This window comes from Balaenoptera musculus, chromosome 2, assembly GCF_009873245.2.
Source record: "Balaenoptera musculus isolate JJ_BM4_2016_0621 chromosome 2, mBalMus1.pri.v3, whole genome shotgun sequence".
In the NCBI taxonomy this organism is placed as follows: Eukaryota; Metazoa; Chordata; class Mammalia; order Artiodactyla; family Balaenopteridae; genus Balaenoptera; species Balaenoptera musculus.
In genome coordinates this window covers 175,109,111-175,136,247 of record NC_045786.1, presented here as the reverse complement: position 1 = coordinate 175,136,247, position 27,137 = coordinate 175,109,111, and the positions used below count along the sequence as shown (strand labels likewise).

Sequence of the window (27,137 nt, the reverse complement as noted above, 5' to 3'; positions counted from 1 at the left end):
TTGGGAGCCCTCCAGCCATGCTCCTGGAAGGCCGGGACCCCTGGGAGGAGGGGGTTCCTGGCTGTGAGATGGGGTGGGAGCCCCCAGGGATCCTATTCAAACCCTGGTGGGTTGGGGGCCTGAGGAGTGGCCAGAGGCCCCAGGGTCCACCGCAGTTAGGACCTAAAGTCTGAGGGAAAGAAAGCCACATTCTTATACTAAAATACTATTCTTTATCTATCTGAAATTCAAATTTGACCGGACAGCTTGCATTTTTATTTCCTATATTCGGCAGTCTCAGCTTGGAACCCTGGACTCACGCTGCGCTCAGAGCCACAGAGACTGCCCTGGCTCCCATGGCCCAGGCGCTCTGGGGATCCCTTCCTGAGGAGGGCCAACCTCCTCCTCCACACCCACGCCCCCCCACCCCAGCGGGGGGAGCTGGTTTCAAGTCAGCTCAGAGTGAACCCGGGGGGGACTGCCTCCTGGGGTCTTGCCTGCATCAGAGCCCTGCCCCCTCCCAACCTTGGGCATGACCCTTAACCTCTTCAAACCTTAATATTCTCATCTGCAGAATGGGTAGATTAACTGCGGGGCCTGGCACACAGCAAGACCCCAGGCCCTTTCATGGCCAGTCCTCAGGTTCCACACGTTTCTCCCCAGAGAGCCCTTCCTGGCTCCTCCCCAGTCCTGTCTCTGCACCAGCAGCACCCCCTGGGAGTGGTCCTTCCTGATCACCCCCGCTCAGGTGCCCCCAAACCCACAATCTCCTCTGTGGCCTTAGCCTTCTCCAGAGTGCTCCCCGTGTCATGTGACCTTGCCACCCCCCCACTCCCCGCTGTATCCTTGCTGCTAAGAAGTTGGCGTGGCACAAAGTGCGGGTACAGTTGTGTCTCTTGAGTGAAAGCAGGGCAGAGGCATCTGTGCGGGATGTCCACGGGTGCCACCAACCTAATCCTGACTGCTCCGTGGTGCCCACCTGCCCAGCCCTGGCGCACAGCTCCCCAGCCAGGCTAGGAGTGAGGCCCTGGGGCAGGCAGAGTGTCCTGGCCTGCCCTGCCTGGCTGGTGGGACAGAGGGCTCCTTGGGGCCCTGACAGAGGTTGTGGGGCATGGAGAGGGATCGAAGCAGCGGCAGGGGACGCTGCCAGCAAGAGGCTGGGGTTGTGCTGGGTAGGGATGGCTAAAGGAGGAGGAACCTCACTGGGAGGAGGGGATGGGGGAGAGACGACCCTGCATTTTTCTGGTCGGAAGGTCTTAAGTCTTCCTGGAGTTAAGTCTTCCTTAAGGCCCAGGAGGGGCCGTCCCAGGCAGCCCCGAGATGGCACTCGGCAGCTAGCAGCCCCTCAGCCCCCAGATCCCCTGTTTGGCCTGGTACGGTCTCAGGTACAAGGATGACAGGAGGCTGTCGCAGTGGTGGGGGCAGAGCTTCCCTGAACGCAGCCAGCCAGGCGGCCATCTGGCCCGGGAGCTGCCTGGAGGCCCCGCCCTGCAGCTGCTGCCGAGACTAGGCAGCCCGGGGCTCCGGCCCCTGAGTCCTGCCCGATGGCCGGCAGCTGCGGAAGGTGACAGGGCCAGAGGACCCTGTGCTTTAGGAGGGGGCAGGTGGCCTTCCTCCCCAGGGGCCGGTGCAGCAGTTTTTGTTGCAAACATCTGTCTAAGGGGCTCCTCCGCGGCCTGAGCCTCAGCCAGGGTGGCCGGTGGGTCTGGGTCCTCTCCTTGACATTTTGTCTGGGGGGGCAGGCAGGAGGTGTTCTAGAGAGGGACTCTGCTTTCCCTCCGGAGGCCAGAGGAGGGCGCTGGCCCTGCCCGAAGAGATGCCCCAGCCATAGGGCAGGCTCACGTAGGTGCTGCACGGAATGGGGTGTGGGGCTCACCGCAGGTCACGGGCCCTTGGTGGGCGCACCAGGCAGGGAGGCCTCCTGGAGATGGGCCAGCGGTGAGGAAGCCTGGAGCTTGGCCGGTGAGGAAAGCCTGGCCGTCTTTTGGACCACCGTGATGACACCTCTGGCCAAGATGCTGTCTTCAAATGGCCAGCAGGCCCGAGGACAGCCTGGGGAGTCGCCACACTACCCACGAGGGGGCGCCCTCCCGGGTCCCCAGGGGCCCTCGAGGCCACCAGGCCCCCTCTGCCTTCTCCTCAGCATTGCCAGCGCAGGATGGGGGGTGGGTGGGATGGTCCCAGAAGGGGGTGAGCGATGGCCAGGTACCCCAGCGGTGGGGGCCGGTCGGGCCTCTCCCCTGGCCCCTGGAGGCGGGGCCTGGGGGTGCACATTCAGAGCCCACACAGCTGGCTGGGGTGGGAGGGCGGGGTGCCAAGGGGAGAGGCCCAGAACTGGGTGTCTTCTCCCGGAGGAGCGAGTGTCCCCCTGAGCAGGGGAGGCAGGCCTTCCCTCAGGAGCGTCCTTCTCTCGGTCAGCCCCAGGGGAAGGGACGGAGCCCCAGGGGAAGGGACGGAGCCCCAGTGTCAGCTGCAGACGCTGTCCTGGGTGCTCAGCTGCTTCTACCTCTGACCCAGATGAAGTGTCTATACCCCCCAGGCTGAACTCTGACCCTGGACGAGGAACAAAAATGTCCTCCTCCCCCCAAATACATACCAACCCCAGAACGGTAGCCCACAAGTCTTCCTTTTACAGAAGGCTTACCATCAACTTGGAGGCCTCGGGGTTGGGGGGAGGGGCAGCTGTTGGAGAAACCTGCGATCAACAGGGCCCAGGGAGGGCTCAGGGTGGGGAGTTGTCTGCAGTGTCCTGCTGGCCCCTTAGCTGTCCCCCAGCGGGCTGTGAGTGCCTGGGGCCCAATCAGACATTAGGGAGGATCCTGGGCTGCCTCAGCTGTGACAGCTCTTCTCTGGAGTCTGCTCCCTCCAGCACCCCCTTGGGTGTCTGTGCCCGACTCGGGGCGGTCACTCCAGGCCAGGTGTGCTGGACGAAGCGGTGCCAGTTGGAGGCCCCTCCACTGGCCCCTGTGGCCCTCTTCTCCCTCTGTCACCACATGAAGTCCCCGTCCACTTTTGTAGCTGCCAGGTGTCAGTATTATCCTTCTGGGGAAGGGGAGCTCCCGGAAGACCCCAACCAGGGAGCAGGGCTCGCACTGCCGGTCACTCCAGGGCCAGACCCACAGTAGGCCTTCAGCACACAGACAGATGACGGATCGCCCACCTTCCAGCCAGCCTCCTGCACGACCCCCAGGGGACCTGCACTAGGCAGGGTCCTTGGATTGGGTCTTTTAGGACCATCCCGGCCCCTGGAGCCCCCAGCTCCCGAGCTTGAACTACCCACTTGGGGCACATTCTAAAAGTCACACTAACCTACACCCCAACCCCACCCCCGCCCGATGGAGGCAGAAGCCCAGGATTCGTCCCAGACCGGCCCCTTTAACAGGGTCGGGGCAGAACTGGGCCGAGAAGTGCGGGCTCACCGGACAAACTGGGAAACCGAGGCCAGAGAGGACGTGGCCTGGGGACAGGCCCCGCGGCGGAGTGCAGCGATCCCCGGCCCCGAGGGCCGCCCGCTGCGCGCTCCCGCTCCCGGCGCCGCGCCCTCGCTCGGCCCGCGGTGGGGGCGCCCCGAGCGGCGGAGGCGGATGTGGGCGGGCGGCCGGGCGGGGCGGGCGCGGGGCGGAGAGAGGGCGGGCCGGCGGGACCGAGCGCGGCGGGCGGGCGGCCGGCCCAGCGCAGCAGCGCAGCCAGCGCAGCCCGGAGGAGCCAGCCGGCGGCCGCGCACGAGCTCCGGGTCCGGCGGCGCGCGAGGCCCGCCCGAGCAGCGCCCGCCGCGGCCTCCAGCCCGGCCCCGGCCGGCCGGCCCGCGGGGATGCGGAGCGGCGGGCGCCGGAGGCCGCGGCCCGGCTAGGCCCGCGCTCGCGCCGGACGCGGCGCCCGGTGAGTCCCCGCCCGCCCGCCGCCCGCCACCCGCCGCCCGCCGCCGGGGCCCGGATTTCCTCCCTGCGGCCCGGCCGCTTTGTTCGCGGCCGCCGGGTCCGGGGCCGGGGCCAGGGCCGCGCGCGGCTGGAATGGAGGAGCGGGAGCAGGAAGTGGCCGAGCGCGGCCTGGGCGGGGAGGGCGCGGGCCGCGCCGGCGCTGGGGGTGCGTGCCTCTGGCCCCGGCCTCCCGCATGACCTTGGGGAAGCGGCTCCGCCGGGCGAGGCCCGGGCCGGAGCGGAGGGGTGCGGCCGCGCGCGGGGGGCCGGGGCACCGTTGCGGCCGGAGGCTGCCCGGGCGCCCGGCCAGGGGGGCCCCGGCGTACAGTAGGTGCTCAGGGGGCCGAGGAAAAGGCTCGCCCCGGCCCTCGTTGAAGTTTGTGGGTGGGCCCTTGGAAGGGACCTCATTTTCCCATAGACAAAAAGTTGTCCGTGGTGGCTGGGTGCCCAGGCCCTCCCACAAAGGACTACAGACCTCCTGGGCCCTGAGACTTGTTCCTGAGCTGGGTGGCTTCTGGAGGTGCTGGCCACCCATCCCAGAGGCCCCGGGGCAGCTGGTGAGCTTGGTGGGTGGGATTGGTTCCCGAGTATTGTCGTGGTAGACAGAGTTGGGGCCCTGGGCCTGTGCTCTGTGGCCAGAGGGCCCCCCACATTCACTCCTGGCCCCCTCCCACCTTGCTCAGGCCACCCCTAACTGCTGTGAGCTCTGGTCCAGGTGAAGGGTGGGGTACACTTGTGGGGCTGGGTTCCCTGCCCCGCAGCTGAGCATCCAGTTCATAAACCAGTGTTTTGGACGCAGGGGGAGGGGGCCCTTCAGAGCACAAATTATTATTATTTTTTTTAAGGTTGTGACTTAAGTAATAATAGCAGTAATTCACCTTTGTGGGGAAGTCACTCGCAGGACAGAAGCAGCGGGAAGCAGAGGTCCCATCCGTGCTGCCCACGCTGTGCCCAGAGGCAGCCCTGGCCCTGGCTTGGTGTGTGTGTTTCTGTGCACATGCACACCACCCTGTGTATGTGCAGATATATTTTTACACACGGGGCCATCGGCAGCTGTCTGACTCTGTCAGCACCAGGCCCTGCTCAGGCCCCAGTGGGGGTAGGGGCACATCCAGAGGTCTTTGAGTCCAGCCCTCTGCCTCCAGGCCACGCCTACTCAAGTGTCACCAGAGACCCCTGTGCCTGCCAGGTGGGGCTCAGAGCCCTGTCCTTGGTGGTACCTCCTCCAGTCTTACTTGCCATCCCTGCCTATGGGCTTGCTGAGTGTGTTGGGCAAGGAGCGTCTTCCCTGTCCCAGACCCAAGGCAGTGAGTGGGTCTTCCTGTCCTTCCAAATTTAGCCGAAGACAGTCAGTGCAAAGCGGCCTTCTCTGGGTGCTTAGCCCATGCCTCAGGAGGCCAGCAAGGTGGGCTGTGGGAGAGTGTCTAGGTGGCTATAGGAAGACCCATGTTGGAGGTACTCAGGGTCTCTGTCCGGCCTGGGTGTCCCCGAGAGGAGTCTTTCCTGGCCTGCCCTCCTGAGTGCCCAACTGGAAGGGTAGCAGAGGACTGCTCATGGGGAGAGTGCTCTTTCCCAGGATGCCCAGAACTGGTGATGTGAGAATGGGGTTTTGAGGGATGCCTAGGAGTTCATCCAGCAGGGGAGCAATGGGGTGGGCCACACAGGATCAATGGCCAAAGTGTCTGCTCAAGAGAAGGCTGCTGGTGGGCCTCCAAAGGGCGGGTGCCAGTGCCTCTGAGTTTGCACAGTCCCCCCCACCCCCATTTGTTGCCTCCTGAAAGCTGTAATTACGGGTCTGTAACCACCCTGGACTGGGTGCTCCTTACAGACAGGACTCGTCTGAACCTCTCTTTGTCCCCAGTGCCCAGCGCTGAGCCTGGCAAAACCAGAGATGCCTGGTACATATTGGCCGAATGAATGAACCAGATTCAGACCGGCGGGGGTGCTGTGGTTTAGGAGGGGTTTGGCGTTTCTCTGGGATGGGTGTGTGTAGGGGGTTTTCATGTCACCCTGGAGTGCTCCGGGCTCTCATTTGCACCAATCGCCTGCACTCCTGGCCCTGCCTTCTTCGCGTTTGAATTTCTCTCCTTTCCCAGTCTGGGGCAGGGAAGAGGAGCTCTGGGTTCTGCCTGGGAACCCCAGCCTCTGGGCAGGAACACCATGGACAGGGAGAACTGGGCACCCTCACCAGGGGATTGGGGAGACTGAGTGGTGTGGGCTGAAGCAGTCAGAGGGGCTGCCTGGAAGAGGTGGCCTCCGCTGGGCCGGCAGGTTAGGGAGGCTGGGATATACCAGGAGGGCCTTTTGGGGGCAGGAGTGATTTGTACAAAGGTCAGGGGAGGTGGGAATGGGTCAGTAAGGGGGGCAGTGAGCTCTGAGGGCTTGGGGGTCCAGGAGGGGTGGTGGCAGGGGCTTGAAGCCCAGGGGGAGGGGAGGCCTGGGCCCAGGGAGCAGTGTGAGTGACTTTGTACCAGGTGCCGTGGCGGGAAGGCAGAGCAGGGGCCAGCGGGGGCTCTGGATGCTAAGAGGGGACAGGTCGCGTGGGAAGGCGCACCCGGGCTGAGACCCCAGGCGCTACGGGCCTCCTGGGCTCACCTCGGGGTCCGAGGAGTGTCCCCAAGCCCAACACAGCCTCACACTTCCCTCTGCTTCTTCCAGAGGCTGTTGACAGCCCGCTGGGCTCTGGGAGGACCCTGCTAGAGGCGTGTGAGCGAGGTCGGGGCCACGCAGGCCCGCGGGAGCCCCGGCACCATGAACGACGTGGCCATCGTGAAGGAGGGCTGGCTGCACAAACGAGGTCAGTGCCCGCGGGGCCGGCCGGGGGTGAGGGTCCCAAGTGGGCCTGCGGCTCCTCAGTGGCCAGGGGCGGCCTGGGCCGTGGCTGCCAGGCGAGTGAGGCCTCCCTGGGCTCCTGGACCCTCCTGGACCAGCCCGGGTGCGCTTTGGGGCCCAATGTCCCCATGGCCTGGAGGGCATGGCCTCGCGGGACCTCCCGGGTGGGGACGTGTGCCCTGGGCCGGCGTGCAGCCCGTGGAGTGGCTGCCTGGCTGGGGCCGTGGGCGGGAAGAGCCACCCGCTTTCCTGGAAGGCAGTGAGGACACTGGGGCCGGTCCAAGGCCTGGCGCACTAGCGGCCCGGGGCGCTGCCCGAGGGCTCCTGAGGGCAGGGCAGGGCTGCCTGGCCTGGCCCCGTGCCGTCCTCGGGCCTGGCTGTAGGCGGGAGGGGGCTCCGTGCCACCCAGTGGCCCGGCTCGGGGCGGGTTTATGCTGGAGCTGCCGAGCTGGCTGGCCTGGAGCCCCCTCAGCCTCCCCTCTGCTCACTCACGTGGCCCTGTGCCCAGGGAGGGGCTCGGTGAGGAGCTGGTGGGACGGGAGCTTGGGCCTGGGCCCCTCGCCTTCCGGCCCTGCCTGCCCCACCGCCCTCTGTTGCTTAGCGGCCGGTGGTGGGGGGCTGGACAGGCCTCCTGTCCAGGTGCCTGGGTAAGTCACTCCCTCCTGCTCCAGGGCGGGGATTGGCCAGTCACCACCTGCTCCCCCAGCTTGCTCTTCCTCCAGACCCGTTCCTCCCAAAGCTCTGGCGATCCCACGCTAGCTAGCCACTAGCCACGCCACTCTTCATGCACACCCTCTGGTGAGGGTGTCCCTGTCCCCACCGCGGGATCCCACAGGCTGTTGGGAGGGGGAACCTCAGACACAGGTGGAGCTCACAGGGAGGCACGGCAAAAGTGGGTGTCACGAGACTGGGTTTTGTGGGATGCATAGGAGCCTCCCAGCAGAGCAGTCTGGGAAGCTGCAGGAGCTGCGGTGGGCAGCACAGGAGTGATGGAGATGAGACCTCAAGGGGCTGCAGAGGGCACAAAGCAGGGGATCAAGGATGTGGTCAGCTGTGTGTTTTTAGAGCTCACTTAGGCGGCTGCAGGGAGAACAGTGCACTGGGCCTCAAGACGGAGGTGAGGTGGCCGCAGGGGCCTGTGGTCCGTGGCGAGCCCCTCCAAGGTTTCCTGCACCCACCGGCCTTCTGGTTCCCCTCCCCCAACGTTTACCCCTTCCTGACCCCCAGGAGTACCACTTCTTGTGCCTGGAGCCTCCCACCCCCGCTCCCCATCAGGTCCTACTCTGTCTGCCTCACCTCATAGCCCTCTTCGGTGTCAAGGATGCCCTCTCTGACCCTGGTCCCCGCCCTCCCCTCTGTGCCTGGTGGCAGCACAAGAACACACGGGGACCGGTACCTCTTAATCCTTGGCAAATGTTTGTTAACTGACTGTTCGATTAAGGACTGACCTAGGAGATGCCTAGGCCTCAGGGCTGCCAGGGCTCCTGTCCCAGTTACTGGGGCATCCACTGGCCAGCCAGGCTCGGGTGGGAGTGCCCCTCTCATGCTGGGTGAATTTTAGAGTGCCACTCAGGGTGTGCGCGCTGGGGGCACGGGGTGTCGGGCCCAGCGGGGCATCCAGGGAGCTGGGTTTTGACCTGATTCGGCTGCCCCATCACTGTGTCCTTCTCCAAGGGCAAGTCTGTTGACTCCTTGGGCCTTGGTTTCCCCGTGGGTACAGTGGGCGCGGTGGTGGGCAAGGGCCTGGTGGGGTAGGCCCTGGGGCAGAGTGCAGCCAGACTCAGGCCGGGACAGAGGGTCCTACGCGCCCACGTGCCTCTGCTCCTTTCTCCAGCCCACGTGCCAACCCAGGCAGCGTGTGGGGCGGCGATGTGGCCCAGGCCCTCTTGTAGCCCGGGAGGGGTCGTGCCAGGTGCCACCTCCACTGCCTGCCCTCGAGGCCCCCCTCCGCGCTCCGCTCCCCGTTCCCAGTGACCCCGTGGGAACCTCTGTGTGTCGCGGGCTCATCCCACTGCCCCCACTGCTGTCTTGTTCTCTCCGTCCTTTTGTCCGTCTCTCGGTCCGTCTTTTACGGATCTGTTTTTGCCCACAAACGTGGGCTCTTCCTGTGTGCTGGACTTTGGGGTGACTGGGTGAAAGGAGCAGGGGTCATGTGGCCGAGGGTGGGAATGGGTGGGTTTGGGTTAGGTGTTGGGGGATCGAGGAGGACCCTGATTTGGGGCTGGAGGTACGCGGCGGTGCCGTTTCCCGCGACTGGGGCGGGGGGGCTCGCGTACCTTTCCTGGGTGGGGATAGCGTCCTGGCCTTGGTCGTGGGCGGGCGGACGTGCAGGCCGAGCCCCGCGTCACGGGCAGGAGGGTGGGCGGTTGGAAGATGCCGTGTGTGTGTGTGTGTGTGTGTGTGTGTGTGTGTGTGTGTGTGCTCCGCTCCCAGAGCCCCTCCCTCACCTGCAGCGTCACGCCCACCCCCCGGCCCCGCCCCCGCCTCTCAGGACTGGCTGGAAGAGGGAGCCAGGCCTCCTGTGGGGTGGCTCTGGGTAGAGTTGGGGGGTCCCTGGGCTGGGAGCCGGCCGAGGGCTCCTGCAGCACTGGCGTGAGGTGCCACCGCCTCCCTGCCCCTCCCCCCGCCGGGGGTCTGATCCCCAGTGGGCTTGGGGGAGCTCCGACTGTGCTCCAGCTCCTCGCAGACCCCTGAGGCCCCCCACGCTGCTGCTTCTTGTTACGTAGGTTGGGGGGCTGCTGTGGGATGAGGGCCTGCATTGCCCACCGTGCTGTGTCTGCCCTGCGTCCAGCCCAGGGCCTGCACGTGAGGGGCGAAGGGACCTCTGGAGCGGAGTGGGTGTTGAGAGTTGACCCAACGGCCCGTTGGCCAGGGTCAGGGCAGGACAGACCCCCGGCCCCCAGCTCCTTCTCCCGCCCCTCGGGGACACGGGCTCCCATCTCTGGGGAGGGCTCGGGGCTGCGGCCCTGGTGTCCTGATGCGTGTGCTCTGGGCCAGAGCAGCCGAGGGGGCAGAGGAGAGCCTGGCCTGGCGGCTGACGCCACAGCTCAAGTCCCAGCCCTGTGCTGCCCTGCAGCACCCAGGCAGGCCCTCTGGGCCTCGGTGTCCCCGGCTGTCCCCAGGAGAGTGGGGTCCAGCTGCTCAAGGCTCAGAAGGTGGTGAGGCTGAGCCGGGTGGGGCCGCAGGGACCGTGCGCAGATGTCCTGCGAGACGGATGGACGTCCCGAGCCATGGGTGGGTGTCCCCAGGGGTGGGCAGACTTCCTGAGTAAAGCGGGACGTTCTGAGTGACAGGCAGGCATCCCGAGTGATGGGCAGACACCCCAAGCTACGGGTGGACAGCCCGAGCGTTGGGCAGCTGCCGCTCAGCTCCAGCCGCTGGTGCTGGGGGCCGGTGGGCTCGGTGTGGCTCAGAAAGTCACCTTTCCGAAGGTTTGGTCTGTTACGTGCACTCTCCTGATTTTTGAAGGTTGACAGTTAAAAACCTTGTCCTTCAGGATGCAGGTCTGGCTGGACTTGGCCTGCGGCCTCCTGTTTTGTCTTTAGGCTGTGTGCGGTGTGCAAGGCCACGGGCCTGAGTCCGTGCAGCTGCTTTGGGACGTGTCCCCAGGGCCCCGTTGTCCCTGCCCACTTGCCCTGGTGCCCGCCGGTCTGTGCACCACCTCGGCTGCAGCCCAGCCCCGCGGAGAGCTGCTCCAGCAGAGCCCCACCCGCGGGTCCCGCTCTCGGAGCCCCTGGAGTGGGCAGGGTCTGTGGGCGTCCTCCTGGGTGTCTCCAACCCACGGACGGGCCAGCTGGGCCACGTGGACCGGGAGGAGGGAGGAGGGCAGTGAGGTGCTGGCCACGGGGTGAAGGAAGGGGCTGAGGGTCTGGGCGGGGGTGGGGCACCGGCCTCGGGCACCCCTGGGCTCACGTGGGCCAGCTGCTGGCCTGGCCAGGAGGGTCCCGAAGGCCAGCCACCGCGCCGCAGCCCGGCAAGCGGGGGCTGAGGGGCGGGGTGGAGGAGAGCTGGCCTGTGGGCACGGGGTCCCCCGTCCAGGACCCTGCCTGGACGTGGCCCCAAGTGAGGTGTGCCCGGTGCGTGCACACGTGGGAGGCTAGCGCCTGTGCGTCGGCTTAACTCCCCCCACCCCAGGAGCGGCGGGCCTGGCGGCGTCGTGTGCTCACGGGGCTCCGTGGGGCTGGTCCCTGGCGCGTCTCAGGCCTGGCTGTGGCCGCCCCTCCCCCCACACCCACGCAGCCCATTTCTGGCCCAGACCCTCCCCCGGTTCCGGGCCCTTGCCACGCCGCTGCGCCGGTCCCCGGCGTCCTGGTGGGGGGCGGGCTTCTGGACTGTGGTGGCTCCTCCCCGCCCCTCGGTCCTGGCCAGGTCCTGCTTCCGGCTGCGGCCCTGGGCTTACCTGCCCCCTCAGGTGGCTCTAAGCTGGGGAGCCGGCAGTCAGTCCCACCTGCTGACACAGACTCCCACCCATCCCCAGTCCTGGGCTTCGCATGGGGCGGGGCCGTGGGGGTGCAGCCCGGCTCCCCTCTAGAGGGGGCGACGGCTCTGCTGAGCGGACAGCAGGGGCCGAGGCCTGCAGGGGCCTGTTGAACCCACTTCTGAGCACAGCTGCCTGGGGGCCCGTCGGGGTGAATCATCTGTGGGCACGGCCCGGGCCGCTCTGCCTGGGCAAGGGGCTCACGGCACCGTCAGGGGAGGCAGGCTGCAGGGTGGGGCTGTCCTGGGCCCTCCTCCCCCCGCACCGCAGCGTCCCTGGCTCAGGCGAGGGATGCCCAGGTCCCCTTCAGGTCTCGCCGCAGCGGCCGCGGCTTTGGTTCCGGGGGGTCCCCTTGGTCCACTGAGGCAGGTGCGTGCAGGCGGCCGGCCCAAGGGTGGGAGCAGGTGCTGGGGCCTCTGCTCCGAGGGACGGTGCCAGGGAGGGGGGGCCCGTTCCTGGAGGGGTGCCCCTGAGCCCGTGGGCGGTGGCACGAGGCTGAGGCCGAGGCCTGCCGGCCTGTGTGGGACTAAGTTTCCTGTTTTGTGAGCCGGTTGAGTTTTCCCTTCAAAACAAACAACGAAAGAGGAAGCTCGGGCGTCCTTGCGCTGGGGGATGAGGGGTCACCGCTGCCCCGGGCCTGAGGGGCCCTGAGCGGGCCGTGCTCCTGTGCGCGTCCTGCTCCTGTGGTGGCGAGCAGGGGACCTCTGCCCCAGGGAGCTGAGTGTGCGCCCCGCACGTGCAGGGGAGGGGAGGGGCCCTCGGGAGGGGCCCGGGCCGGGTCGCGTCAGGCCAGTTCCTAGAAGTGCCGTGGGAGGGTGGGGGCGGGGGCGGGGGCGCGGCTGGCATCCCCTCTGACGGGGCGCACCGGGCCAGGCTCGCTGCCAGCGCCCTCCCCGCGGGCCCTCCCGTAACTGGAGCCGGCGGCCGCCTGCCGCCTCTCTCTGCACCCGTAGCGGTGGGTGCCCCGGGCCCCCGCCCACTCGCCCCCACGGGTAGGCCCCCAGCCCGGACCTGGCCCCCCGCAGCTTGGCAGAGGGCCGCGTGCGCTCCCTCGGCCACGCCCCCCCGGCCACGCCCCTGCTGCCTTTCTTCCTGCGTCACGCGCGTGGCTCCGTAACCGTCCGAGATAACACTCGTGTTTCAGGAATGTTGGCATTGATGGGGGGGTTCTCTGGTGCCTCTTCTGCCACCCCTGGGGGCCTTGGGGCAGGGTCCCCAGGGCACTGGGTTTGGGCTCACAGATCCCTGAGCAGGCCCAGGACCACAGACCCCCCCCCCCCCCGGCCCCTAGCCTCCCCCCGCTGGTTCCGCCGGCCCAGAGGCGTCAGCCGGTTGTCCCTGGCAGGGGTGGGGGCCCCATGCTGGCTCTCCACCCCGGGCTGGGGGGCGGGGTACACCGCGAGCTGGAGTTTGGGGGCTGTGATGAGCTCGGTCCGGGCTGGGGCCAGGGTGGGTGTGGCCGGGAACATGAGGTGACAGGGCTGGCAGCTGGGAGGATGCAGCCTGCCACCATGTCACCATGTCCCCACCACGTCCCCAGCCAGGCCTTGCTGTCCTGTCCTCACGGCTGTCGCACCACGACGTGGCTCCCAGTTAGGGAACAATAAATAAGAGCTGGGCGGCTGGGAGGTGGAAGGCCCTTTCTCTGGAGGGTCCCCCTGACCTGTCCCTCATTCCCTTGCCCCCTCCCCTGTGTAGGTGGTGCTTTTTCCTGGGGGAGGGGGGGTTGGTGCTTGGAGCCCCTCGCCCCCCGGAGGGCCCTGGCTCACAGAGGCTGGGGGTCACCTAGATGCCAGGGTCTTGCTCTGCCTCCTCTGAGTGTCTGCAGGGAGGGGGTCTGGGCAGGGCCGGTGCCCACGGGGCGCTCCTTTCCTGCAGCTGTGTCTGCAGGGAGGGCTCTGCTGCCACCCCACCTGCTCTCCCTGGAGCCCGTGCTGCCGTCTGTTCACTCCCACCCCCTCCCTCTCGTTGCCTCCGCCCTGCCCGGGGGAGCCCCGGCACCTCCCTTGGTTTCGTTGGGTCCGTCCTGGGCTCTTAGCACAGGAGTGAGAGGCGTGTCCCTAGGGAAACATTCTGGAAACCTAGAACTTAAGTGCCGTGTGGCTTTGGGCAGACGCTGCCTGAGGGCCTGGGCCAGGACCGGTGGAGGCAAGAATCCCCTCTGCCAGGGCCTGTGACCCAGGGGGCCAGCAGATGGGGGGAAGCTGGTGGACTGACAGGCCTGGGGGCTGCCTGCTCCACCCCCCAGGCCCACCTGCCCTGGAAAATGTAGGCCCCAGATACCCCTGCAGGCAGAGATATGGCTATGGCTGCCCTGAACCCTGGACCCAGCCCAGCTCTTTCCAAGCAGCCCCCCTGAACCCTGCAGTAGTGAGGCCAGGTGCACATCAGGCGGAGAGCGCGGGGGAGACGGGTGGCGGGGCGGGCTGGGGTCAGGGGTGGCCCCTTTTCCTGGCCTGTGCAGCAGGTGATGTGTGGTGCCCGAAGAGGAGGGTTTCCGGAGAAGATGGCCAAGCGGGTGGGACGTCCAGGCCCCGGTGATGTGCAGGCAGCTGCAGCCAGGGGGGCTGTCGGTCGTAGCTGGTGAGAGGCCCGAAAGCCGGCACCGTCCTGGGGCAGCAGGAAGGGGCAGGGAGACCCCAGAGCTGTCTGCTGCACCTTGACGGTGGGGGGCGGGGGCACAGCGCTGCTCCCTGACTGCGTCCCTCCCTCCCACCCCGCCTCCCACGTTCCTCTTGAGTCTGTGCGCATTGGGCTCAGGCCTTGGGCCCCTGCCTGCTTGACGGCAGAACCAACGACCTGCGAAGAGTTCTCGGTTTGTGTCAAGGAGTGAGCCCCGCCTGGGCAGCCGGACCTGGGACTCTGGCCACCATCTGCCTCTCTGTGACCTTGAGAGCCCTCTCCCTTGGGCCTCAGTTTCCCCCGGGAGCGACTGGTCATAATGATCCCACCTTCTCGGCCTGCCAGGCAGCCTGGGGACGGCCCAGCCGGGCTCGGGGGGCTGTGTCGGGGGAACACCCGTCCTCCACATGTCGCCACCCCTGCTGGGCCAGGAGTGGCCATCTCTCCTCTCCTCTTGTCCACACTGGCCATTCGTGCCCCCGTGAGGACCCCGAGAGCACTGCCCTCGGAAAGGCGTCCCCAGAAGCAAGGAGCAGGCGGCATGCCCCCTCCCTGGCACCGGTTCTCGGGCTTTCGCTGACTGTCCGTGGCCTGGTGTCCTGCCGGTGGGACAGGGACACGGGGACGTGGGGACACGAGATGAGCCAGGCCCGCGCCCGCCCCGCTTTGCTCGCGGCGCCGGAGGGGGTGATGGCGTGAGGCAGCTGTCCATGAGCGATGGATGTGGCGGTGGCGGGGGACCTCATGGTGGCCGCCGTCAGCTGGCACCCGCTCCCCCGGCCTGCTGGGGCTCGCTTCGCTGTGGAGAAATAGCTCAGCGCCGCCTGGCGCCCTGCCAGCCGCCGCCTGCCACCGCTGCGGCAAAGCATTTATCCAGCAGTTTCCCCGGGAGCTGGGGACTCAGACCGTTCACGAGCTCAGGGCGTGGCAGCCGGCGGCCTGCGCTTGGGGGCTTGGAGGGGCAGAGGTGCCTGGCAAGGGAGGACTCGCGGGTGGCAGGCCTGGGGTGTGGGGAGCCTGCGCGCTGCCCCCCTGGGCCCCCCAGCGGCTCGGGTCCTGGCCTCCGGGTCTCCTGCCGGGGGTGCCCTGACCCACAGCGTGGCCTGGGACCCGGGCTGGGAGGTGTAGAGGCACAGGCCGTCAGCCGGCACCCGACCTGTCCCCGATCCTGGCTGTGTGGCCCCATCAGCGTGATTTGGGCTGTGGGAGACGAGTGATGTTGGCGAGGAATCCCCCTTCCTCGGGGCCCTGCAGCCCCTTCCTGGGAGTGAGCTGGGATGGTGGAAGGGCCCTCCTGGTGGACGACACACGGGGACGCCGAGGGCCAGGGGCCGGCTGTCGCCTCCACCGTGTGTTGCCCGGCTCCTGTCGCCTGGCCCCGCTTCAGTGCCCCGGGTCTGGGGGCTGGCGGGGGGCCCAGCCGGCCTGTGGCCCGTGCCCCCGGACCCCTCCCCGCGGGCTCAGCAGCGTTGGGTGCTTGCCCCTCCGCCTCTTTCTGGCCAGTGCCGCTCCCGCCACCCACCCCCAGTTCTGGATCCCAGAGCCTTCCCAGCCCTGGGGGTGGGCTTGTGGGGTGAAAGCTGGAGGGCAGGTGCAGGGTCACGTGGCTGGGGGCGGGTCCCCCTCGCAGGGCCTCAGCCACAGTGGGGTCCGAGGCCCAGGCTGGTGTGCGCGGGTCCTGCCGAGCGCGGACGCCTCTGCGGGCACACACGTGCCGACTGCCCGCGTGGGGTGCGGCGCTGGGGGGCCGCCGTGCTGGGCCCGGTGGGGGCCGGCAGCAGTTGGTGAATCAAGATGGATTTTCGGGGCTGCACGGGTGAGGCGCTCATCACTCTCCCCGCGCACTTAGCGTCCCGGGGAGCGGCAGCTGGCGGGATGGGAGGCGCTCCATCAGGGCCGACAGCTCCAGACTGGAGCGCAGGCGGGTGGGAGCGAGCGGCGGGTGCCGGGGTGGAGCGGGCTGGGCCGTGTTCAGCCCCCGGAGCCGGCTCTGCTCCACCCTGCGCCGGGGCGGGCGAGGAAGGGGCGCCGGGGAGGCTGGGTGGGACCGGTGGCCGGGGGGCGGTCCCCGGGCCCGGGAGGGGAGGCAGCATCCAAGGGTGGCCTCACCACCTTCCCAGCCCACGTCCCCAGGGGTCTGGGGGGCTCGGAACTGGGTGGAGGCCCCGCTAAGTGCTGTCGGGGTGAGGGCAGGTTACCGGCCGACTGCCGTGTCCTCCCTGGGCCAGTGGTGTCTGGGCTCCCTGGGGAAGGAAGGGAGTGGCTGGAGGCCCCGACTGCCCAGCCTCCCCCGGAGGCCCTGGGTCGTGCCGGGTGAGGGCTGGGCGGTGGGGCGGGGGAGACCGAGGCGCAGGGTTCTGGGCCTTTGCCCGCCCTCCAGGTGGCCGCGTGCGGGGCTCAGCTCGTAGGGAAGGTCCGGCCCCCTCCCCTCCTGCTGCCCCGTGGCCCTCTGCTGAAGCGGGCGCCTAATTAGTAAGTTCTTCTGTGTTGTTCAAACTCCTTGCTCGGCAAAATGTAAATGAAACGTTTTTTCTGGGTGTCAGTATGAAAAATGGCAGTCGCTGGAACGTCACAGAGGACATCTGCTCTGATTCTTGAGTGTGAGCGCCTGTTTATGGCTGATGCTGCAGAACTTCAGGGAAAACTTTCCTGGGGACCTGGGTGACCCATGGGTGGGATGCGGGGGCCCAGGACGGCAGGTCCCAGCCCGAGGACCACCCAGCCGCCTTCTGGGTCTGGCTTCACAACAGCGCTCAGGGCCCCTGCACAGTGAGTGTTGTCACACGGGCAGAGGGGGCTCTGTCCCGAGTGCCCACCCTGGGGACGTGCTGCAGGTGGGCTCGTGTCTGCCGGGCAAGCCCCCATGAGTCGCACTCTGAGTGTGAGATGCTGGCCCCCTCGCCGCTGGGTGCTAGGCTCCATCCTCTCGGCGGGGGCCAGCTGTGGTGGGCAGCCCAGTCGCTACGGTCACCACAGTAGCTGCCGCGTCCACCACCTGGCGGCACCCAGGGTGGGTGGGGAGTCCTCTTGGCCCTGAAGCCCCTGGCGGGTGGCTGTAGCTGGTGCCCGTGCTCTGGCTGGAGACCCGCTGGTTTGGCACCACCTCCTCCAGGAAGGCCCTCTGGATCGTGCCGGCCTCCCGTCAGTTGTACCCCTTCCCCCAGGTCCAGGTGCTGACCTGGCCCCCATTCCAGCACAGGTTCGGGGTTGGCACTTCATCAGAGGTGGCGCTTTCACACAGTGAAACCTGTCTTCCCACCCACCCTCTGCCTGCCCCGGGGGAATCGGGGTCAGTGCCCGGAGTTGGGGCATCCTGGGCGCATCTGTCCCGGCACAACCAGCTGTGACTTACCCCGGGGAGCGGGGTGCGTAGGGGGCCGGGAGCGTGGTCCGGCGGCCGCAGCCCCTCAGTGCCTGTCCGCCCGCGTGTCCTCAGGTGAGTACATCAAAACCTGGCGGCCCCGGTACTTCCTCTTGAAGAATGACGGCACCTTCATCGGCTACAAGGAGCGGCCGCAGGACGTGGAGCAGCGTGAGTCGCCCCTGAACAACTTCTCCGTGGCGCGTAAGTGTGCCGGCGGCCGCCCCGGGTCGGGATGAGGGCACCGGGCCGGTGGGCGGGGCGGAGAGAGCCCTCTGGGCCCAGCGCCCCCCCATGGGGTCCCCCTGGCCTCTGTGTCTGGGGCCAGCAGCCCTCCGGGGACCAGGCTGGGCCCGCGGCTCCGCGTCACCTCGGGGACCGGTTAGTGGTCGGCTCCGGCTGCCAGGGATCTCTGAGCCGAGCCCGAGGTTGTTCCGGGCGGACCTCTGGAGGCCGGAGGGCCTGGCCTGGGGCAGCCGGCCGACCTGGGCTCCTCCTCCAGCGGGGGCCAGACGAACCCACCAGGGCCTCTTTCCCCAAAGCCCCCGGGGCAGAGGCAGGAAGAGAGTGCGGGGGTGGGGGCCACCCAGCTTCCCGGGGCCTCCGTTGCCCCAGCACGAGTGCCCACCACAGGTTTTCAGAGGCCCCAGTCCACCGTGGCAGTGCGTTTGTTCCCACCCTCAGCTGGGGTGCCAGGTGGGTGGGTGCAGCACTGCTGGCCTGGGGCGTCTCAGGACGCTGAACAAACTGGCACTTTTTCTAAACCAAGTGCTACTGTGGCCTCGTTATGTATCTGCAGGGGGATGGCAGGTGTGACCCTACCCACAGTGGGGGGCACCCAGGCATGGGGACGGGTGGGTGGGTGGGATGCTGGGCCGGGTGGGCCTTCTAGCCTGGTCCCTGTTCCCGGTGCTCTGCCCGGGCTGGCCCGGGACACGGGCCTGGTGGGTGGGTGAGTGATGGGCTCGTTGACCAGCACACCCCGGGGTCCGCCTGGGCTGCTGTCTGGGGTGCAGAGCTCCCGGCTCCACGCCAGCCTCCTTCATTCATGCGCCGCCCTCCGGCTGGCTCTGCCCTCCCTGCCCTGGGAGCTTGGGGTCCTCCAGCGGCCCCCCTGCCGCCAGACCGCAGGTTCTGGTCCAGGGTCTCAGGAGGGGGCGTAGCACAGGTGGCCCATCCTCGGCTGACGGGGAAGGATTCCCAGCCTCTGCGCCTGCAGATATTCCGAGGTGGGGGCCGTCCTGGTACCTTGACTGTCCTGCCCACCCCCCAGTGTGCCTGGCCCCGTGCTGCAGGGCTTCCCATGGGAGGAGCAGAGGCCCTGCGCCACAAGGGAGGCTCCTTTGGGGGTGCTTTACCAGGGCCTGGTTCCTGTGAGCCCTGAACCCCCTCCCAGGCTCCTCAAGTCTCAGCAAAGCAGCAGGTAGAACAGGGGCCTGCGGGTGAGGGGAGGCCAAGGAGGCAGACCCCCGTCCCCGCAGCCTCGTGGCCACGTGGGAGCCTCACTGCAGTGTGTCTGGGCTCCCCGCAGGGCCTCCTGGGTCAGGCTGGGGGCTTCCGGGCTTGGGAAGGATGCTCGGCCAGGGGGACGCTGCCTTGCTGGGGGGCTGAGGCCCCTCGGGAGTGTTCCCCAGGCTGAATGCAGGGGAGCACGGCAGGGGGGGCTCTCAGGAGGCGCATGGGAGGTGGGCACCTCCCAGAGGGGCTCCCTGAGCAGTGGGTGGGACTGGGGCCCTGACCCGGGCATTAGGCCAGCAGGGGCTCCGGGCGCAGGAGCAGAGGCGTGCGGGAGGGGCAGGCGGCTGTGCAGGGGCCTCTGCACCACGGGCTCTTCCTTGGGGATGGGTTCCAGGGTGGGGGGATGAGAAGTCAGGCCCTGGGTGGGTGTCAGGTGCCTGAGCCCTGGGGGCTCCTGGTGGTCTCCGATGGGCTGAGCGAGTGGGAGGGGGCCTGTGGGGACCCAGAAGGCTGGCCGCACAGGTTTTCCTCTCTCCCCTGCCCCGTGTAGACACAGGCCGCCCTCCGCATAAGGCTGGGCCCCCAGCCCCCTCCTGGCCCCGCGGCCTGGCGGACCATTCCTCGCTCCCTTGCGCTCGGCTGAGCCCGGCCGGGGCCCCTCGCGGTTGCCAGGGCCTAGACGCTGGAATGTTGGAGACCCCTGCGCTGGCCCCGCGGCCCCCTCCCGCCTCATACAGGCTGGGCTGGCACCCAGCCCCTCTCCGGGCCTGGGGCACCTCCACGGTTCCTCGGCTGCAGGTGTGCGTGCTCCAGGTGTGCATGTGCCTGTTTTCACTCCTGTGTGCACCTGGGGGCGTGGGCAGCAGTGCGGGGAGGGTGCAGCCCGAGTGGCCTCTGGGGCAGACAGGCAGCTTCTCCGCAGGGTGAGCCGCTACCCCCCTCTGTTCTGGGACTGGCGCTGCGCCGAGAGGGGGCAGGCGGAGCGCTGGGCATCGTGAGGCTGGGCCAGTGGTGGGACGTTCCTGCTCGGGGTGGGAGGGGCGAGCTGCTCTCCCAATCCCCTCACCCTCCGGCCGGTTGAGGGCCGTGTCCTGGCTGGCAGGGGCCTCGGAGACTAAGGAAGGACCACGGAGGGCTGACCGGCCCCCAGACACCCCCTCGGGCGCCGCTGAGCTCTGAGCGGGGTCCCAGCTGGAGTGGGGGGTCCCAGCCCCCTTTTACAGGGCGGGAGACCGAGGCTTGGGGAGGGCTGGGCTGTGGCGGGTGGGCCGGGGCGCAGTGCAGACGGATGCTCGCCTGCCCCCAGAATGCCAGCTGATGAAGACGGAGCGGCCGCGGCCCAACACCTTCATCATCCGCTGCCTGCAGTGGACCACGGTCATCGAGCGCACGTTCCATGTAGAGACCCCTGAGGAGCGGTAGGAGCTGGAGACGAGTCCCGGTGCCCCAAGCCCGGGGACCTCGGAGGGGAGGCCCCAGGCCTGTGTGGGGCTGGGGCCTCACCCGACTGACTGCCCTGCAGGGAGGAGTGGACAACTGCCATCCAGACGGTGGCCGACGGGCTCAAGAGGCAGGAGGAGGAGATGATGGACTTCCGGTCGGGCTCGCCCGGCGAGAACTCAGGGGCCGAGGAGATGGAGGTGGCGCTGGCCAAGCCCAAGCACCGCGTGGTGAGGCCCGGCCCTGCCCTCGGGGCCCTGCAGTCGTGGGTCCCCGCCCCGCCCAGCTCCCGCACAGGAGGGAGGGAGGGCCGCCAGGTTCGTCCCCCCCAACCCCAGGGCTCCAAGTCGGGGCGCACAGCCCCGTGATCTGCCACGAGCCCTGGATCCCCCGGACCCCTCAGGCCCCACCTGTGCTCGGCCCCGAGGCTGGCCGCGGCGGCCCTGGCGGCCCTGGCGGCCCCGGCCTCTGGCACCCCTCACCACCGTTGGGCCTCCAGCAGTCACCATGCTGCCCCCTGACCCTGGTGCCTGCCCGCTGCCCTCAGACCATGAATGAGTTTGAGTACCTGAAGCTGCTGGGCAAAGGCACCTTCGGGAAGGTGATCCTGGTGAAGGAGAAGGCCACGGGCCGCTACTATGCCATGAAGATCCTGAAGAAGGAGGTTATTGTGGCCAAGGTAGGGGCTAGGGCCGGGGCTGGGGGCTGGGGGCCGGGCCGGGCGGGGCGGGCGGCTCAGTGGGCCCTGTTTTCCAGGACGAGGTGGCCCACACGCTCACGGAGAACCGCGTCCTCCAGAACTCCCGGCACCCCTTCCTGACGGTGAGTCCCCTCTGGACCCCGGGGGGAAAGCTCGGGCGCCAGGTGCTGGGGTCGCGCAGTCACTCGCACCAACCCGTCCTCCCCTGAGAATCTGGCGGGCTCAGAGCCCCGCGGACGGCGGGCGGGCCTCCAGGAGGGGCGGGTGGAGGTGCCTGGTGTGGGGTCGCCGGTGCACAGAGAGGGCAGGAGGCCCGGCCTTCCCTCTGGCCCGCTGAGACCCTGGGAGGCCACGCTCCCCGTGCCCACCCTTCTGCACGGTTTTCCACTGCTTCCCCTTTGAGGCTCACTCCGGGAGGTCCCTGTCCTGGGGGAACCTGGGCCAGGAGGGGTGTATGGAAAACCCCTAGCCGTTTGGAGCAACAAGGAAGTGCCTGGAATTAGTCTGCCAGGCCCAGCCAGCTCCGCCCCCAGAAGGTCAGCAGTCAGGCGGACGGGGCTCAGGACTCAGGCCTTGGGCGACCCGGGGCCGGCCTCCGAGGTCTTGTGCCCGGGACCACCGTGGGCCTGTCCCCTCCGCTCAGCACAGGTGTCCTCGCTCCAGGGGACGGCCTGATCCAAAGCAGGGGCAGAGCAGAGGAGTGGGCAGACTTGGGGTGATTTTTTTCCTGAGACGTCTTCTTACGAGAAACATCAGACTCCAAGAGCAGATGTCGTGTTTGTTCGTCCAAACGTGACTCGTTATCGTGGCTTTGCCTCATCTGCTTCATTTTGCCCTTTTCCCCCCTGTCTGGCTGGAGGATTGTGAGGAAAAGGCCAGGCCTTGTCGTGCCCTCCACCCTCCAGTGGGTCCCTGTACGGGACGCTAACATCGCATTCCGCAGAGATTCCCTGGTCGGTGCAGCAGGCCTGGCCGTGGGGGAGCCGAGCGCCGGGGAGGGTCTCCCATCCGTGTTTCTGTGAGCGAGCCGGTCATCAGCGGGCCTTTCTTTTAAAGCGAGGCCGCCTGTGGTTGGTTTGAGGTGTGAGGGCAGCGGGGCCGGCCCTGCAGGGGAGCCTCCTCACGGTCACTGGACCTGCAGCTGCCCGTCCTCGGGCGCGGCCGGTGGGGCAGTGGGGTATCCCCCGCCCTGAACAGGGCGAAGCTCCTGCCCAGCTGGAGGGCCGGGTTCCAGCTCTGCTTCCCTCGCAGGCCCTGAAGTACTCCTTCCAGACCCACGACCGCCTGTGCTTCGTCATGGAGTACGCCAACGGAGGCGAGGTAGGGCCCGGTCCCGGGGGCGGCCCTCTCTGAGCCTTGGGCGTCTGGGTGGCTGTCCTCCCCGCTCCCAGCCTGGTTAGGGTCTCCGCCCCGTGACCCTGGCCCAGGTCGCCGGCCCCGCTCAGGCTCCCCGTCCCGCAGCTCTTCTTCCACCTGTCCCGGGAGCGGGTGTTCCCCGAGGACCGGGCCCGGTTCTACGGCGCCGAGATCGTGTCCGCCCTGGACTACCTGCACTCGGAGAAGAACGTGGTGTACCGGGACCTCAAGGTGGGCGGGGCCGGGGATCGGGGGCGGGGCTGGGAGGCGGGGTGGGGAGGCGGCAGGGCAGGGCTGGGAGGCGGGACGGGGAGGCGGGCTGACCCGGAGGCCGCCCCCTGTAGCTGGAGAACCTCATGCTGGACAAGGACGGGCACATCAAGATCACCGACTTCGGGCTGTGCAAGGAGGGCATCAAGGATGGCGCCACCATGAAGACCTTCTGCGGGACGCCCGAGTACCTGGCCCCCGAGGTGCGCGCCTGCCGCGCCCCGAGTCCCCGTGTCCCCCACTCCCCCCTCCCGACCCCCGAGTCCCCCCGTCTCAGGTGCCCTCTGAGCCCGTGCCCTGCAACCCCAGGTGCTGGAAGACAATGACTACGGCCGGGCGGTGGACTGGTGGGGGCTGGGCGTGGTCATGTACGAGATGATGTGCGGCCGCCTGCCCTTCTACAACCAGGACCACGAGAAGCTCTTCGAGCTCATCCTCATGGAGGAGATCCGCTTCCCACGCACGCTCAGCCCTGAGGCCAAGTCCCTGCTCTCAGGGCTGCTCAAGAAGGACCCCAAGCAGCGGTGAGCCCTGCCCTGGGCTGCCCCCCAGCCACCTGTCCCCTGAAACCCCCAGGGAATGACCGTGCTGGTGGCCGTGTCTGATGTCCTCGGCCTGGGCTGCCCCGGGCAGAGGGCCTCCTCACACCTGCTCAGGAAGACCCGGCCCTGCCGGCAGCTCCTGCCCACCCGGCACGCTGCACCTGCCGCGGCTGCCGGGGCTGCTGCCTGGCGGCCGACCGCAGCCTGTGGGAGGAGGGGTCTGAACCGTGGGCCCAGCAGGTGGCGACCCCGTCACTGTGGCCTCCGTCTCCCCGCAGGCTCGGTGGGGGCTCCGAGGACGCCAAGGAGATCATGCAGCACCGCTTCTTCGCCAGCATCTTGTGGCAGGATGTGTATGAGAAGAAGGTGCGTGGGGCCTGTGCACACCCCTCCCCCCGCACACGCACGCTCACACCCTCCTGCTCACCCACATGCCTGCTTACACGCCCCACACACACACGTGAGGAGGCCTCCGAGCGAGGCAGCTGCTTCCTGCACGTGTGCCTCTGCCCTTTGCCCTCTGAGGGACCTGGGAGCCCCAGGCCCTGGCCCATGCTGGTGGGGTGGCCAGCAGGCTCAGGAAGGTTGTCCCTAGGCTTGCTGGGTGCCTGTCCCCAAGCATGCTTCCACCCCGTTTCCAGCCCACCCCTCCCCTCCCCTGCAGGCCACGCATGGCCGGCTGGGCCTTTGTCCCTGTGAGACAGGGCTCTCCAACCCTGCTCCGCTCCAGCCAGGGTCCTGCCGCGTCCTGGGCCTGCCCTCCAAGGGCTCTAGTCCCAGCCCCGACCCAGGACGCCCCCTGCTAGTTGCTGCTAGGTCCCAGGCAGCCCTGCCCCCGGGCCAGGGGTCGGGGGAGTGGGGGGGTTCTTCCTCCCGCCAGCCTGTCCCTCTGCAGTTGCCCTCGCATCCTGCGTCGTGGTGAGTCCTCTCTGAGGCCTGACGCTGCCGGGCCACTCTGCCATCCGGGGGCCGCAAGTGAGGCCGGTGGCCCCGCAGGTGGATCCCTGAAGGGCGAGGCCCCAGAGGGGACGTGGGCAGAGGAAGGCCTGGCCCCAGCCTTGGCTTCTGGGTGGGGAGTTGGGTCCAGGTCCAGGTCCAGGTGTGCAGGGCGAGGCCTGTAACCCAGCCCCCTTCCTGCAGCTCAACCCACCCTTCAAGCCTCAGGTCACGTCCGAGACGGACACCAGGTATTTTGATGAGGAGTTCACAGCCCAGATGATCACCATCACGCCACCCGACCAAGGTGAGGGGTGGGCCTCCCTGCCGACCCCTTCCTCCTCTCCAGGCAACAGAACTCCATGCTCAGCATTTCACTGGGAAGGCTCCCTCAAGGGTGGCCATCAGGGCGGGAGGGCCGCGGCCCCCCGGCCCCGGGATCGTGGGAGGGGGGCTCGCTGAGGCTGGATGTGGAGTCTGGGAGGCGAGCCCTCGGGGCCGGCCTCGCTTTCCCCGGCGCCCGGGAGCTGAGCTGCCCCTCCCGCCCGCAGATGACAACATGGAGGGCGTGGACAGCGAACGGAGGCCTCACTTCCCCCAGTTCTCCTACTCGGCCAGCGGCACGGCCTGAGGGGCCCGCCGGCCGCGCTTGGGACGCCACCGTGGGCAGCCGCGTGCTCCAAACGAGGGCTTGGAAGGATCGGGAGGAAGCCTCGCACGGATGACCTGTATTTAATGTTTCTTATTTCTGGATGCGTTTGGGCGGAACCATGCCGTCCTCCAACACGGATGGGAAGACGCCTCGTGCTGTGGGCAGGGCTGCCCGCCTTGGGGGCGGTGTCCCCCTGGCCAGCCAGGTCGGGAGGAAGACATCCTGCGGTTTTTCTTAATTTATTCATCCAGTTCTCCAGACGTGGCCTCGGCCTTCGGAACGATTAGATTCACGTAGGAAAACGTTGAGGACTTCTGCAGCCAAGTGCAATCGGGCCCAGGTGGGCCCTGCCCGCGGCCCCTCCGTCCCGCTCGCCGGCTGTCCCTGGCTGCCCCTGTCTCAGCCCGGCCCGGGGGCCCCAGAAGCCACTTGGCCATGGTGTGCTGGCCCGGCCCCCTCTCGCTTGGGGTGGGGCACGCAGCAGCCCCAGCGCTGAGGCTGGAGGAGGGTGGCCCCTGCAATGGGGCTGGGCCGGGGCTCACCGGCGAGATAGAAGAGCCAGGTGACATCTGTTGCCGTGTATTATGCTGTTCACGTGCATACTGGGGTTTCTAATCTCAGGAGAGAACCCTCCCTCCGCCCCCTTCCCCATTGGGACCGTCTCACCCGATGGCTTCCCTTGGTAGCACCTGTCCTTATAGAAGCTTCACTCTCCTGCTGTCGCCCTGGCCCCACCTGACGCCCTTGGGAGGGGCCATCGCTGCACCCTCCGTGTCTCCCAGCCGGACGCTGCGCTGCACCGTGGCGTTTTTTATACTCAACTTTAGTATTTTTACTATTATGAGACTTTCCCTCCAAATTCTTCAATAAAAATTGCTTTTCAACTCTGTGGCTTGTTTTGCTGGGTGGCAGGTGAAGGAGCGTGTGGCCGGTCCACTCGAGGGGAGCATCCTCTCCTTCCTGCCCGGAGGCCCCAGGGATGACCTTTGAGGGACGATGTCCCCCCACCCCACTCCGGCGGGACTCACTGCAGGGGGGATGCCCTGGCCGTCCCTGCCTCCACCTGGCTTCACCCCAGCCCCACGCCCCAAGGAGGCCACCCAGACTGCCTACCAGCTCTGTCCGTGCAATGCCGCAGACCCTGACCGCCAGGAAGGACCAGCCACCCTGCAGGGCCCAGAGCTGGCCAAGGCCGAGACTCGGGTCACTGCCAGGCCCTGGGCCCTGAGGAGGCCCGAGAGAGCGTCCTGCCGGGGGTCACATCGCAAGCCTGGGGCAGCCGGGAGTGGGTCCGGGGCGCCCGAGCAGCCCAGCGGGACGTGCCGTGGGCGCCACCTGGTGGGCGCGGAGAGGAGCCGGCGGCCGGCACTGGCCCGCGCGTCGGTCTCCGGGCGCCTGCCCAGAGGGGCGGGCGGGGCCTCAGCTCCTCCTCTCACCCCACAGGCGTGGCCGGGACAGGCCTGGATGTTCACAGGGACTCCTCTCACCCCACAGGCGCCTGGGCCCGGGGGAGGGGGCAGAAGCAGCCTGCTTCTCCAGGCTCCGGGGCCGGCCACCCTGACAAGACATTCCTCGGGGCGGGGTGGCGGCCCCTTCTGCTGGAAGGGGCGCCTGCGCAGAGCATGGGGTGGGCGGGGTCAGTCCAGGCCTGCGGGTGCCTCTCTGGGCGGTGCCTGATTGCTCAGTTTGGATAGGCTCTGAACTATTTCACTCCCACAGCTTTTTTGGAAACCACAAACACACCAAATGTTACCTGCTAAATGATGCTTTGGATCCAGATTTCAGATACATAAACACGTCCTTCAAATTGGAAGCCTGTGCACTGTTGGTAGGAATGTAAAATGGCACAGCCTCTGGAAAACAGTATAGAAGTTCCTCAAAAAAAAAAAAAAAAAACAGAACTACCATGTGACCCAGCAATTCCACTCCTGGGTACACATATATACCCCAAAGAGCTGAAGGCAGGGTCTTGAAGAGGTGTGTATTTTAACACATAAAAAAAGGAAAAAAAACGTATATTGTAGACACCAGAACCTACAGCAGTATCTTTCCATTATCCTCGAACTTCGAGCAAATGGTACCCCGAAGTGGCAGATGTGGTGTGGAAAACCGGGAGGTGCCTCTAAAGCTGGAGCTGGGGCATCGGGGGTGTTGGAGGGCGGCGGCCAGCTGGCCAGGTAGAGGGGCACGAGCTGCTCTTTCTCGTGGGACCTCCTTGGGTGATGCTTGGGGGATGGGGGGATGGTTGGGGGATAACTGGGGGATGGGGGTGATGGTCTTAGGGACATCCTTTGGCCTGGGACAGGTTTCAAGGTCATGGGCATGGACACGAGCACAAACTTACCCTGATGGCGTGTCCCATCCGGGTGGGTGGGGCCGAGAGGGAATGAGCCGAGGCCGGAGCCCCCAGAGCCTCTCGGCCTTCCCGGAGGTGGGGCTGCGCAGGCGCCTCCTGCAGCAGCATCGGGGCGGAGCGGTAGGGGTGCAGGGAGACGGGCACTTCGGGGAGGAAACTCCTGGGCGCTATCCCGTCCTGACCGCAGGGCCAGAGCAGAGCCGGAGGGGCCTGGTGAACAGCGGCCTGGGGCAGCGAGG

The 27,137-nt window shown here is 67.6% G+C and overlaps 1 protein-coding gene across 3 annotated transcripts; it reads left to right on the top strand.

Moving 5' to 3' along the window:
* The first annotated feature begins 3,747 nt into the window (after positions 1-3,747).
* On the top strand, positions 3,748-25,426 carry AKT1 (AKT serine/threonine kinase 1). 3 transcript variants are annotated; one of them, XR_005018704.1, is made up of 15 exons: positions 3,749-3,858; positions 6,555-6,693; positions 17,264-17,392; positions 19,953-20,064; positions 20,169-20,316; positions 20,634-20,765; positions 20,843-20,908; positions 22,038-22,106; positions 22,248-22,373; positions 22,487-22,615; positions 22,722-22,936; positions 23,233-23,320; positions 24,095-24,197; positions 24,442-24,618; positions 24,794-25,426. XR_005018704.1 is itself a non-coding variant. In XM_036842714.1 (14 exons), exons 2-14 carry the CDS (start codon positions 6,648-6,650, stop codon positions 24,519-24,521), a joined length of 1,344 nt encoding a protein of 447 aa, XP_036698609.1. In that variant the 5' UTR covers positions 3,748-3,858; positions 6,555-6,647; the 3' UTR covers positions 24,522-25,426. The 3 variants fall into 3 exon arrangements, 2 of the variants coding, with proteins under 2 accessions (XP_036698609.1, XP_036698608.1); XM_036842714.1 differs by having other exon boundaries at positions 3,748-3,858; positions 22,821-22,936; positions 24,442-25,426; XM_036842713.1 differs by having other exon boundaries at positions 24,442-25,426.
* Positions 25,427-27,137: the final 1,711 nt, after the last annotated feature.